Source organism: Canis lupus, chromosome 31 (assembly GCF_003254725.2).
Source record: "Canis lupus dingo isolate Sandy chromosome 31, ASM325472v2, whole genome shotgun sequence".
NCBI classification, from domain to species: Eukaryota; Metazoa; Chordata; class Mammalia; order Carnivora; family Canidae; genus Canis; species Canis lupus.
This window is the reverse complement of record NC_064273.1, coordinates 38,065,862-38,079,333: the sequence shown is the minus strand read 5'-3', so window position 1 is coordinate 38,079,333 and position 13,472 is coordinate 38,065,862. Positions and strand designations below refer to the sequence as shown.

The window sequence follows — 13,472 nt, the reverse complement described above, 5'->3', positions numbered from 1 at the left end:
TCACATCTGCCCGGATGCCTTTGCTCTGCCTCCACAGCAGAAGATAATAACATGCCACACAGGTTTGCTATTCTCAGGTGGCTCTGCCTCGATGGACAGCGGGGCAGACGGACGCGGGGCGCTCGCCTGCAGGGTGCGCTGAGCGGTGCCCCCGGCCGCAGGGCCGGCCTCTCGGGGGGTGCTGGCCGCCAGCCAGGCGCAGGCCACAGCCCGGGAGCGTCGCTCAGGAACAGCAGAAGCTCCTGATGCCTCCGGGCCGCATGGTCTGCCCGCCGTCGCTGCGCTTCCGACTGTAATTGGGCTCAGGGCCCATTAGCTCACCCATTTATCCCCGGAACCCAGGCTCGCCGGCCCCAGGGATGCTGGGCAGCTGCTCCGGCTGCTTAATTGCTTCCCCGCCAGGAAGGTGGTTTCGCCGAGCGGAGCCGAGAGCATCTCCCCAGGGACCAGCCCACGGCCACGGCGGAAGCAGGCCGAGGGACAAAACATCTCAGGGAGGAGGCCGGAGCGCTGCGCTCCCCCGGGGGCCGCCCCTCCTCAGGGTGTCAGTGTGCGCTGGCCCCGCCGCGGGGACCCCCAGACAGGAGCCCGGCCTGCCACACCATCGGGGAGACTGGCTCCCAGCAGGGGCTGGGGCAGCGCAGAGGGAGAGGTTCAAGGGCGGCTGGTGGGCAGCCTGGGGGCAGGGCCGGGAACCAAGGGTGCCCAGAGCCTCACTGCCCACGGAGGGCCACGTTCCCCTCACTGGCCCACGGAGGGCTACGTCCCCTCTGCTTTGTCTGCGTTTCCGAGAACCGATTTTTTAACGTCTTCATCATGCCGACTCTGATTTTCCCTCCTCCGTAAAGCCCGGCTTCCCTGGCTCCTGCATCGATGTCGTAGCCGTTTCTTGAGCTTCTGAAGCTAGAACCTCAGACCATTCACTTTCTGTCTTTGATTTTGTAGCAAGGGCGTCTAAGGTTAGGTAGGTTCACTTGGGAGCCTCCAGCCACATCCCACGGGGGGTGACACGAACCCCTCACGGTCTCGCGTTGGTCCGCTTCCCACTAGAGACACAGGTGGCAGGTGGCAGGCACGGTGGCCCCCCTGGGCCTTCCCTGGACAACGCCCAGCTCAGGGGCCTTGCCTGGCCTGCTCCTGGGACTGAGCGCAGACCAGGGTCACAAGGACAGCGTCTGCTCTGAGGACAGAGGCACGGCCCTCCTTGTTAGTGCCCCTGCCTGAGGAAACGGAGGCCCAAGGTGAGGACAGAAGCCGCTCTGAGGGAGGGCAGAGGGCAGAGGGCTGCCCCACCAGCAGAGCCCCGCCCTGGACACCGCCCCCTCGCCCTCCCAGCTGGCCAGGGGACCGGTCCCCACAGTCCCGAGCTCAGGCTCCTGTTTCTGTCCCTTCTGGTGTGTGTTCTCGTTCCATCGTTGCTGTCCTGAGGCTAAGGCCAGAGAGTGTGGCCCCGTGCTGGGGCTGCCTTGCAAAGTTCTGAGATCCCCTCCCTGGGGTGATTGGTGAAGGTCCTGTGCGTCTCCTCTGAGCCTCTTGTTGCTGCTCTTGGGGTGGGGACAGGACCACACACACGCACGAGCAAGTTGTGTTGGTGTAGTGCTGTGTCTATGTGCGTGTGGCACTTGCACGACATATACATACTCATTTCATACGATATATAAATACATTGTACATCACTTACGTGATTTTTAAAAAGATTCCATTCAATTTTTTTATTTGAAAGAGAGAAAGTCAGCAAAAGAGCATGAGCAGGGGAGGGGTAGAGGGAGAAGCGGAGTCTTCACTGAACAGGGAACCCGATGCAGGACTCGATCCCAGGACCCTGAGATCATGACCTGAGCCGAAGGCAGATGCTTCACCCACCGAGCCACCTGGGAGCCCCACTTATTTAATATAATTCACATATAATTTACCTATAAATTGCATGTGATTCACATCTAATTTGCATGTTGTTGGCATATAATTTGCATGTGATTTGCATGTGAATGAATGTGCATCTAAGTTACACACGTGTGTATATCGCATGACATATACGTATATATTTACACATAAATACACGCCGTATGTATGAAGGTGCACACACACACCTCCCGCAGGGACACACAAGGACCTCAGTCTTGTTTTTGTTCTTTTTTTTTTTTAAAGACTTATTTATTTATTTATTCAGAGAGAGAGAGAGAGAGAGAGAGAGAGAGAGAGAGAGGCAGAGACACCGGCAGAGGGAGAAGCAGGCTCCATGCGGGGAGCCTGATGAGGGACTCGATCCCGGGTCTCCAGGATCACACCCCGGACCGCAGGCAGCGCTAAACCGCTGAGCCCCCCGGGCTGCCCGGACCTCAGTCTTGTTGATTGTCTTAGTCAAATTCTGCTCTGCTTTCCTTTGGCTTCTTGATTCCTCGATTTCTGAGAAAATGTCTCAAATATTCCTGCGAATTTGCCAATTTCTCCTTGACTTTCTATCAGGTTTGCTTTATATATTTAAAAAGCTATGGTGCTGGGACACCTGGGGGGCTCTGTGGTGGAGCGCCTGCCTCCGGCTCAGGGATCCTGGGATCGAGTCCCGCGTCGGCCTCCCTGCATGGAGCCTGCTTCTCCCTCTGCCTCTGTCTCTGCCTCTCTTTCTGGGTGTCTCATAAATAAATAAATAAAATCTTTAAAAAAAAAAAAAAGGAAAAGGAGAAGCAGCAGCCGTGTTGCCGGAGGGGTAACAGCTCCTGCGAGGGATGACTTCCCAAGCGAAGGCTGCCGTGACGCCCTCCACCCCTCGGGGCTCCTGGCTCCTCACAGGAGGCCTGCGGCCGTGGCTCTGCGAGAACTCTGTCCGCGCCTTTCTCTGCGAGCGTCTGCCCCGCACGCCTTCTCCACGCTGCCGGCTATCATGCTTTCCTTGGTCTTAGCTGATAGAGAAAAATAAATAGAAAACAAGACACAGGAGCTGGGTCATTTGTTTACCCGGATGGTCTTGCGGGTCTCGAGCCATTTTATTTCATAGTAACCATCCTCCGCTGGTTCCGGTGCTTCCCTCACAGCCTGGTTTCCAGCTAACTTCTCGGGGTGCAGGGGGTTACGGTTATTCACCTGTCCCCGCCCTGCCAGCGGCTCAGCGGCCCCGCACCCGTGAGCCCCACCGTCCCCGCGCCGAGCCACGCAGCCTCTCCTTCCTCCTCCTGAGCCAGAGGACGCCGCTGCGCTGGGGTCACCCGCAAGCCCCTCCGCGGCTCCCACTGACCCCAGCAAGGCTGTGATCACATTTTATTTTTTCCAGCGTGCCCCAACAGAGACTTGCCGTACACTCTCATGGTTTCTTGGCTTATCGCAGCGCTTGGTCTGTGCCCGGCGCGGGGTGTGCGTGTGTTACAGCCTGGAGCTTTGTGTCTCCCTCCCCACGCCCAGTACGGCGAGCCCTGGCTCCCAGTGTGGCTGTACTGGGAAGTGGGGCCTCTCCGGACGTAGGACGTACTTAGGTTACCCGAGGCCTCCAGCAGAGCCCTGATGTGATAGGATTAGGGTCTCGGTAGGAAGAGACCCCAGAGCACTCCGTCTCCGTGCACACACCGAGGACGGGGCGTGAGCGCGCAGTGGGAGGCGACCACTGCCAGCCAGAAGAGAGCTCCCACCAGCCCCAACCCTGCTGGCCCCGGGGGCTCCGACCGACCGCCAGCCTCCAGGACCAGAGCTAAACGCCTGTTGTTGGAGCCTCCCCACCCCCACCCCGTCCGGGATTTTGTTACCGCAGCCAAGCTAAGTCAGTGTCTGCTTCTCTGAAATTCAACTTAGAGATGTTCTTTCAGAGCACAATGCATTATTTTAGTCTTTACGATTCTAAAATGTCATCATTCGGTGCTGCCAGTTGAATGCTAGCTTGGCTAGGTAGATGCGTCTAGATAAAGAACCAAGCCCCCCCCCCCCCCCCGCCGTGTCCCCCCTACTCCTGTGTGTGCCGGAAGCCACGGAGAGGGTGTGAGATCCCTGCGGACCAGCCTGGGTGCTGGGGGCCGATGCCGGAGGCTGGGTCCAGGGGTATGAAGAGTAGGGAGCCGGGCGGCAGGGGATCAGAGAGGAAATCATGAGTTTGGGCCTCAGGGGCCTCAGGATGTGCACAGGGAGGAACCGTAGGAGAGGGCCTCGGGAGGAGGCTCCGCCACGGTCCAAAGAGGTTTCAGTGACTCAGACACAGCGCCCTGAGCACTGCAGGTGTCTGAACTTTATTTGCAGGAAGCACAGAAGACGCAGGCCAGGCTGGAGGGAGCAGCAGATTTAATGTTGGGTTTTACAACATTCCCGGCCCTGATGACTCCTGGCGGTTTATGCTGATGGCTTGTGAGTCACTGACACGGAGCAGGTGGCTCCCCCCGCCGTCTATGCCCACCGCCTGCCCCTCCCTGGGCTCACAGGGAAGGAGGGAGTGCCGTGCATGGGGAGCTCCCGCCCAGTCCCCGGGCTGGCACGTAGGCAGACACCCTGTGGTCTCCAGAGAAGACGTGTGCTTGTGTGGCCCCCGCCCCCGAACGGGCTCAGCCCTGACAGCCCCGGCTCCCACCCCAGCACAGGTGAGGTCTGCGTAAGGTCACGGTGGACACCACCTCCGGGCTGTGGGCCCAAGGAGAAGAGCACGGGGGATCCCCGACTGTCCAGGAGATGCAGCCCCCAGGCCAGTGCACGCCTGTCGTGGACGAGCTGCTCACGCTGTGACCAGGAGGGAATCACTAGCCGCGGGCCGGGGCTGCCAGGGGTGACGACAGCTGGCGGGTCCCAGGGGCCGCGTCAACCCCGAGGAATGGTCGTGTGACCACAGCCAGCCCGTCCCCTGCCTTGGCTCTCCTCTCAGGCGCCCTGACATTGTCCAGTTCACAGGCCCATCTGGTCGGTGACTCGAGGTGGAGATCCCCAAACCACACCACGCGGCACCCCAGCAGCAGCCCCCGGCCCCGGCGAGGTCCAGGGCGGCAGGGCCCTTGGGCAGCTGGTGTCAGCCTGGGTCCCGGGCAGCCTCCACGGGGGCCGGGGGCCGACCAGCCTCACCTGCCCCTGGCGGGGGGGCCCGGCTGGAGCCCACGGGTCAGTAGAAAGCCCCGAACAGAGCGGCCACCTTCTGGAGGATGGTCTTGTGGTTGGCATACAGTGGGATGCGCTTGTCCACCACCTGCCATTGGACGGACATCCCGGGGTCACAGGTGTGCAGGTGCTGCAAGGGCAAACGTAGGTGCTGAGTCCCTCCTGAGCCAGACGTGCCTCTGCCCAAACACCCTCAAAACCAGCTGCAGAAGGGCCTCGGGGACGCCACCACCCAGGGTCTCTGGCCTGTGGCTGCTTCACTGGGCTCTTCTATCAAAGGGAGTGAAAAACTCCGAGAACTCCCGCCTAGACCTGAAAATCCATCCTGAGGACACAGCCGGTAGCCTTATTCTCAGGGTTCTGTCCTGCAAACCCAGCTCGGGTCTGCTCCCCGGGCCCGGGGGTCCCAGCTCTGCACTGATCTCAGTGCGGGGGACGCTATCCCCATGGGCACCTGACCCCCTCCCAGGAGGTCCAGCTCTGACTCCGCCCCGGCCATCTGCAGGTGCCTCCGGGGCCCCCTACTCTCTGCAGCCCCCCATCTGGGCTCAGCCAGTGCTGGCCGCCTGGAACTCCGGGCAGACCCCTCCTGGAGGCCTGGAGGTCCCCCCAGAGCATGGTGGCCCCATGTCGCCCCTTCCCCGGAGCCCGTACAGAGTTCAGCCTCTTCAGATCCATGTCGCTCTGGTCTGGGAAGTGGATGCTGATGGCCACTGTCTCAATCCAGGCGTTGTCCGTGTTCCTGGGGTCGTCCACGTACCCCTTGTACACCTGGGAGGCAGCACAGGGTGAGCCCATCCGCCCCGGGGAGCGCTGAGCCCCACCCCTGCTTGCTGCTCCACGAGGACCCCCGGCCACAGCTGCTCACCCTCGGGGGCCCCCCCCCCATTCTCTCCCCGTCCACACGGCCTGCTCCACGATGCGGCCTCCACGTGCCTGACCCAAGGGGGCCCCCCCGCGCCTCACTCAGCCCCCTCCTGGGCTCCGGCCCGCAGCCAGAGCCTCCCTGCCCGGCCTTGGAAGGACTGCAGCGGGACGGCGGGCGGCAAAAACATTGCGCCGAGTGATAGAAGCCAGACGCCAAAGGCTGCTCGCTGTGTGATTGCAACCAGGGCCCTGCATGGGCGGGGTGGGGGGCAGGGGGGCGGGGGGTGCAGAGCCCGAGAGCAGACCAGTGCTGCGGGGGAGGGGTGGGGCGCAGAGAGCGCCCAGGGAATGTTCTGGAGGCTGGAGGTGGACGTGGTGATCGCACAACACGGCGGGGCACCCGATGCCACGGCCCCGCTCACTTTGCTAATTTTGTGTGGCGTGGATCCCCCCTCAGTAAGTAAACCACTTAATTCTCTTTACCAACCGGGCCGGGCCCTGGGAGCGGCTGGCTTCCGGAGGTCAAAAGTCTAAATATCAGCTGTCGCCTGTTTGGCCCTGAACTGGGCCGGACACGGGAGCGGCGACAACCCAGGTGCCCGCTGGCCACGTTCGGCTATTCAAGGCACAAAACATCCCGCGGCCACGGAAAAGGCGGATTTGTAGATCGGGGCCTAAAACCGCGGCCATCGCAAACTGAGTGAAAAGGCAAGTTAGGAAGAAACGTGCGCGGCGCGGCCCCCTCCTGGGGGGACAGCTGGCTGGCCCCGGCCCCGGCCTGCGCACATGGAGGTCACGCCGTGGGCCCGCGGGAAGGGGCACGCGCGGCCGCAGACTGCTTTCGTGATGATGAGAAGACTCAGCGAAGGCTGCAGGCCCGACCGCCCACTGCCCTGCGGGACACAGACCCTGCATCCCACGCGCCCGTGTGCTCGGGGCAAGACTGGAGGGGGAGGATGGGGACACGGCGGGCACCTCCTGGTCCCAGCTCCTCCCCCAGGAGCTGCGGGATGTGGGTGGGGGCGGCGTCCCAGTGTCCCCTCCTGTGCAGCCGCAGCCAGCGTGGGGACCAGGACACGCGGACGGGAGCGAAGCAGAACGGCCGCCTTACCTCCGTGCCCTGTATCAGCAAGTTCTGGAAGGGAGACCAGAACTCTCGACGGAGGACCTGCTTCAGCTTCCGGGGCAGGATCTCTCCCAGTTCCCGAGAGCCCTGAGTGGGGAGGACGCAGGGGGTCTGTGAGGCTGTCCGGGGACCCACCCCCCCGGCCCCATACCCGGCGTGGGCAGCCGGCCAGCGCCCCGGAGCCACAGGCGGAGGCGTGTCTGCGGCCTGGCTGTCTCGGGGCCGAGTGACACTGCCCAGAGCCCACTGCCCACGTCAGCGTGTGACGGAGCCGGGCTGAGTCAGGCCAGAGGCACGGCGTCTCAGGGCTGCAGCGGCACCAGGGCCTCTCTCAGGCCCGGAGGCCACCAGCGCCCTGCCCTCCGCCAGCCCGGCCCCAGCAGGGCACGTTTTCACCACTCGCGTTCCTCAGGTGCCAGCTCTCACCTCTGCCGCCCCAGACCGGGCTCCCGGCCAGTCCCCACGCCACCCGCCCCGGGGACCGATCCTGGCCTGCGCTGCCTGGCCCTCGCCCCTCTGGGAGGCCCTGTTTGTTATCAAAGTCCCTCCGAGTCCACGTCACAGCCATCCCGCTTTGGCGCAAGAGACACAGCTGCCCCTCGAATGCTGGAGTGCTGGGGACCTGTGTGGGCCTGGGGCTGCGGGTCCACGGCCTGGGGCTGTGGGTCCACGGCCTGGGGCTGCGGGTACACGGCCTGGGGCTGCAGGTACACGGCCTGGGGCTGCAGGTACACGGCTCTAGGGCTGTAGGTACATGGCCTGGGGCTGCGGGTACACGGCCTGGGGCTGCGGGTACACGGCCTGGGGCTGTGGGTACACGGCTCAGAAGACGCCAACTGCTAGACCCACACTGGTGCTGGGCCAGTGTCCTGCCCGCAGAGACCAAAGTGCCCAAGACGGAGACTGAATCATGCTAGAGGAGCCCCGGGGGGAGAGGGACTGGCCGTAAGCCGCCCCCTGGTTCAGCGGGGGCCCGGGGATCCTGGCTGCAGGGGCCAGAGCCGCCCGGAGCCCCGGACCCCTCGCCGCAGCCTGAGGACCTGGGTGCACACGCATGCCCGCCAACAGGCCGTCCCAGCCAAGCAGCCCCGGGGCCCGGGGCGGGTGCTGAGGTCGGGGGAATCAGGGAACTTCCCGGGCACGCGCTCAGAGGAGGGGTCCCCAGTAGGGGCTGCATCCCAGAGGCTGTGCCCCAGCTCAGAGCTTGTTGGGTGACCTGGTCCTCCTGCCAGGACCCCAGAACAGGGATGGGGGGAGGGCGCACCGGTCTGGGCGTCAAACGGGAGCAGTCCAGCCCAGGGCCTTCTGCACCCCTGTCGTGTTCTTCCCCACAAGGCCTTGGGGTGCACTCGGGCCTTCAGCCCTACCTCCAGCTGCTGCTCCTGAGCAGAGGGACCGTTCCTCCCGCCCCCCAGCCCCACACGCCATCCTGTTCTTAGGGCTCAGCTCTGGGCCACACACCCGCAGCAGGTGCCCGCCTGAGACACCTGCACGGGGACCCACGTCGGCCCCCAGGACCGCGAGCCTCCGACGCAGCCCCAGCCCCGAGCCTAGTGCTCCGTCGGCGCCCACACACCAGAGTCTCTGAACCCGTTTTCACGAGCACAAGATAAGGAGCCGGGAAGGGGAGTTCCTTGTACGAAGCCAAGCCCCAGTGTGTCCCTCAGAACCAGGGGCAGGGTCCACAGCTGCCGGGGGGGGGGGGGGGGGGGGGCGCCTGCAGGGGCTCAGCGGGTGGAGCGCCCCGCGGCACGGACGCACGGCAGCGGCTTACCCCTGGCAAGGCCCAGGACTCTGAGACGGGGTGCTTCACCACCAGCACCTCCAGCATTTTCTTTATGCTCTTCCTGCAGATGGCTCCGTCCTGGTTCCGCCTCCACCTGAAGAAGGGGCGGCCCGGGGGATCCCCTGACCTCAGCACAGCTCTCCCTGCACCGAGGGGAGGATGGGGGGGAGCCCCCGGCCTCCCCGGCCTCCCCGGCGCCCAGCCCTGTCTCCTTTCCCCAGAACCTGCTCCAGGGGGAGAACCAGCCTATGACTGTCAGGGGTGTCTTCCCCTCGTCGGTGGGTGCTGCCTGCCGGTGGGACTAGAAGGGGGCGGCCTTTCAGGAAAGTTGTTTTTTTGTTTGTTTTATCAAAAGCCTCAGAGAGAAGCCATGCCTGGCCCCAGCAGCTCCCCTGCTGCTCTTTGGAAATGCCGGGGGGGGGGGGGGGGGGGGGGGGGGGGGGGTTATGCACACTTTCACGTGTCTGTCCTGGGCCTTGGTCTGTGGCTTTGCCCCTCCTCCCAGAGGCACCCAAGGGAGGGGGGTCCGGGAGGCCGGAGCAGGCTCTGGGGGGCCCACGTGCACCCAGGCCCCACATACGATCTGTCCTCTCAGCTGCCGGCGCACGGGGAAGGCCCCACCGGCGACTGAGGGGCCTCATCCGAGGCTACTCACCGGGTGATCACAGGCTGCAGCGTGTGGTTGGGTCCAAAGCAACTGAGGCTTCCACGCCCACGCAGTCCCGTGCGGCCCATGGGGTTCCTGGGACAGACGGGGGTCACTTAGGCCGCCTGGCTCCAAGAGGACTGGGTGGGGGCAGTGGGCAGGGCACTCACTGGGGAGCGTGCTGGCTCCCCCCGGACCTTCCCCGGCCCAGGATTTCCAGAGCCCGGGCACCCACCTCAGAGCCGGCGTGGGGAGGCAGGGATGAGACCCGGACCTGCCAGCCCCTCCCCTGGCCTGGCCAAACCCACCTCCCCACCCGGGGCCACCACCTTGGGACTCCAAGGGACAAGCAGGAGCTTCAGGTCACCGTGGACTTGGTGGGGAGGGAAAGAGGTCTCCTTGGGAGAAGAAATCCAGCCCCACCGCAGACGCTTACGTGGTAGCGTGGGCATCCCGCCCCCCAGAGAGCGTGCAGCTCGATCGTCGCACCACACGACACACATCTGCATCCAGCCTGACTCCTCCCATGCCACCACCTGCACCTGCCCCACCCCACGTGGCCTCCCGTCCCCACAGCTGGGGCCAGCTTCCTGTTCTCACGCCCTCCCGTTTCCCACCACCTCCCGACAGTCACCCACTCCTGCTCCAGGACGTAAATGCCTGCCGCCTGCCCCCTCTCTCAGGCCTCGTCCGCCCCCCGGGGCTCAGGGCATCCAAGAGACCTGTCATCCCTCCCCTACTTCTGATGGCACCTTCCTCATCCTCCCAGCCCTGGTGCTGCCACCGCCCCAGCCACCCCGGGCAGAGGAGGCTCCTCTACCTGCAGAACCCCAGGCTGACACACCGCAGGCGGGATGCCACCGGTCACTCGACAGCTTTACGTTGCATGTACTCGATGTACAATGGGGCACAGAGCCCGTCCCCGCAGGGAACAGACGCTGGGAAACACCACCAGCCCCTGACCCGGGCCCACCAGCCCCTCAGCTTATCCCCTGAGGCCAGAACCCTCTCAGGTGAAGCCTGCTTTCTCGTTAATCTACGGAGAGGGCGGGAGCTCATCCCCATTGCACAGGGAAGAACGGAAGTCACCGAGGTCACTCGGGTGGAGGCGAAGAGCCCGAGGCCAGCGGTAAGTCCCGGGAGGTGCAGGGATGGTGCTAAGGAAACCCGTTATGTCAAGGTCTCTTTTCTTCTGTGTTTTGTTCGTTTTTGTCAGAAAAACGGCTAGCTTGCCAAGACAGGACCGCTGACCCCAGGAGCAAGCCCCGAAGGCACCGCACAAGGGTCGGGGTGATGCGCGAGGGCGGCGGCTGCACTCACAGAGGGAGCCCGTCCTGGACCGCGTAGACCCCGTGGAAGCTCCGCCGGTCTATAGGCCCATCCACGGCGTTGTAGGTGATCCCGGCCAGGGGTTCCAGGGCACTGGGAGCAAGGGAGAAGCCACGTCCCCGATGGGAGGGGGTGCTGCCCCGGATCGGGCGTCGGGCACCCCCAGCCCCGGGGGGGAGCGGGGCACCCTGTCCCCGCAGGAGCCTCACCCTGAGCAGCTTCTGGCGGCCACCCCGGAGCGCCCAGCTGGTCCTCGCCCGCCCTCCCACCCGGGCCCGGGGGTGCCCACACTCACTTTCCCACGGGGTCCACCAAGCCCTTGTCCTTCCTGTCGTCCGTGTAAAAGGGCGGGTCGTAGATGAGAAAGTCCGTCTGCACAAACACGGCGGTTCTCACTCCAGGCTGTTACCCCGGACCGCGCGGCTGGGGCCCAGGCACCCCAGGTGACAGGGGCAGCTCCTCCTCAAGGTGCTTGTCGGCAAGGACCCCGGGAGCGTCCCCAAAGTGCACACGGTAGCTCCATGCTCGGGCAGGCCTGAGGGGTGCACCTGACCCGGGGGCCCACCTGGGGGGCCGCAATGGCTCTGCTGGTCTAGGGGAGGCCCCAGGATGGGGGGTCTAGGCTGGACTCCAGAAGTGAGGAGGCCCCCCAGCTCTCAGACACTTGGGAGAAAGAATGGAAGCCACAGCCCGGAACATTCTGGAAAGGCCAGAGTGAAAGCCCGTCGGGCAGGGAGGGCATGCAGAGGCTGTCACCTGGCACCCAAAAAGGGGCAGCAAGTGCTCCCTGGGGATGTGGGCTGTAGGACAGGTGAGGCGGGTGCAGGCGGGGAGCAGTCTGCTCCCTGTGTGGGTCAGAGCCCCCCCAGCGCCCTGGCTCCAATCCCAGCTCCACCACCTTTAGCTGTGTGGACCTGTGTGACTCAGTTTCCTCCTCTGTCCAGCACGTCCCTGTGAGGCTGAGGCAGGTGAGGCCACCTGGTGCCCGGCGGTGAGGACACCGGGCGCCTCTGGCTGAGACCGGCACTTACCTCCCAGGGCACCTTCTCGTTGGGCACCGGGAACCGCGTGACGTGGGAGTTGGGGTAGAGGAGGTGCCGGGCGTTCACGTGGTGGGTGTCGCCCGCGTCCTCCGCCTTGTGTCCGCCGTCCGGCTCACGGTCCCGCCCCAGGGAGGCCTTCTGGGGTGCTGGGAAGAGCCACGGGGAGCCGTGGGCAAAGCCGGGGCCCGGCTCAGACACCTGGCCCACGAGGCGGGGGCGTCCTCTATGGCCCCGTCCCCACGACTGGGCCGCCTCCACCTCCCTGAGCCCAGACCGAACACCGCCAGCCCTCACGGGGGCCCCGCGCCAGGAGGACAGAGGTCTGGGGTCGGGCAGTGCCGCCTGCCAGCGCCTGGCTCCTTGTGTGGCTTCCCCGGAGCCCGTGGAGCAAAGGAGGGCCCACGAGTTCCACTGGGGTCAGCAGTTAATCGGGCCCCTTTCCTGGCTGGCTGCACACTGAGGAGCGTGCACTTTGCTTTCTGCCCCCGGGGCACCTCCTGGGCAGCACGATGCATGGGGGCGGCGGGGGGGGGGGGAGGGAGGACGGGGTGTGGGCCAGGCCTCTGCTCAGTCTCTGCCTGGTCACGTCCCCTGCTTCCACGGGGCGGGCTGCGCTCCCCTGGGACCCCCAGGCTGGGCGGCTCCCAAGGCCCACCCCCAGGCGCAGTGGGAGCCCCTCCGCCTCCCCACACGCCCCCAGACTCAGGAGACCACGGGCCAGTAGAGGGAGACTCACCCAGGGTGGGGAAGCCCTCCTCGGAGCCAAAGCCACTGTCTCTCAGGGCCTTCACGATCCAGTGCAATGCTCTGGACGTCTGGGCCATCTGGAAGGCACGTCCCAAACAGGATGGGGTCAACACCTGCCCCCGAACTGCATCCCCACACCTCCACTGAGACTGCGAGTGAGGGCGCGGCCAGGAGGCCCATCCTGCTGCAGTGACCCCGTCAGCATCCAAGCCCACCCTGCTCCCCTCGGGACCAGGGCCGCTGGTCGCCGGCAGTGCCCTCCAGTGAGACACAATGACTGCTGGACCCGGACACACCAGAGGCCCCTGAACGAAGCTCCAGGAGGGGAAATCTGAGCCACAGGAAGAAGGTGGTTCAGGACTACCCACTGGAGCTTCCCACGGCTCCTGCTCCTCCCAGAGAAAAGAAACTTCTAGAAGCCAAACATACTCAACGACAGGTGATAGTAGGAGCCATGTGATGAATGGGGGCCGGGGGAACACTGCTCGGCCGCACTGCACCCGTTGTAGAGGGTGTCAGCAAGGCAAGGACCCACGGAGAGAGGGCAGCTTGGGCGGACCCCCGTGTGCAGCAGTCCCCGGAGCTGAGAAGAGGCGGGACTCAGTGACAGCATGTGGGGCTCAGGGCCTGCCTGCTGGGAGGCTGCCGTGGGCAGCAGGGCCTCTCACAGGAAAGCACCGGTCCTCTGTGCCCCCAGCAGGAGGGCATAGAAGGAGGGGCCCAGCCTCCACCCAGTCCACACCTCCTTATCCCGGAGGCTGGAGCCTCCCTGACTGCCAGTCCCTACGCTTACACCTATGAAAACACACTGTGACAATGACATTTATGTCTGTGCCCACCAGGCTGGAAACCTCTGAGGGGGAGACAATGCCT

General features: G+C 64.6%; 1 protein-coding gene across 8 annotated transcripts in view; it reads right to left on the bottom strand.

Moving 5' to 3' along the window:
- Nucleotides 1-4,240: 4,240 nt before the first annotated feature.
- Nucleotides 4,241-13,472, bottom strand: part of TRPM2 (transient receptor potential cation channel subfamily M member 2) — a 47,793-nt gene continuing 38,561 nt past the window's right edge. For all 8 annotated transcript variants that reach the window (XM_025462143.3, XM_025462144.3, XM_025462140.3 and 5 more), the window contains 9 exons: nt 12,589-12,676; nt 11,841-11,998; nt 11,105-11,181; nt 10,801-10,902; nt 9,490-9,576; nt 8,823-8,928; nt 7,034-7,135; nt 5,710-5,826; nt 4,241-5,185 (listed from right to left, as the gene is read on the bottom strand). In XM_025462143.3, the coding sequence (XP_025317928.3) occupies nt 5,060-5,185; nt 5,710-5,826; nt 7,034-7,135; nt 8,823-8,928; nt 9,490-9,576; nt 10,801-10,902; nt 11,105-11,181; nt 11,841-11,998; nt 12,589-12,676 (963 nt within the window). In that variant the 3' untranslated portion in view covers nt 4,241-5,059. The remainder of the gene's footprint in view (nt 5,186-5,709; nt 5,827-7,033; nt 7,136-8,822; nt 8,929-9,489; nt 9,577-10,800; nt 10,903-11,104; nt 11,182-11,840; nt 11,999-12,588; nt 12,677-13,472) is intronic.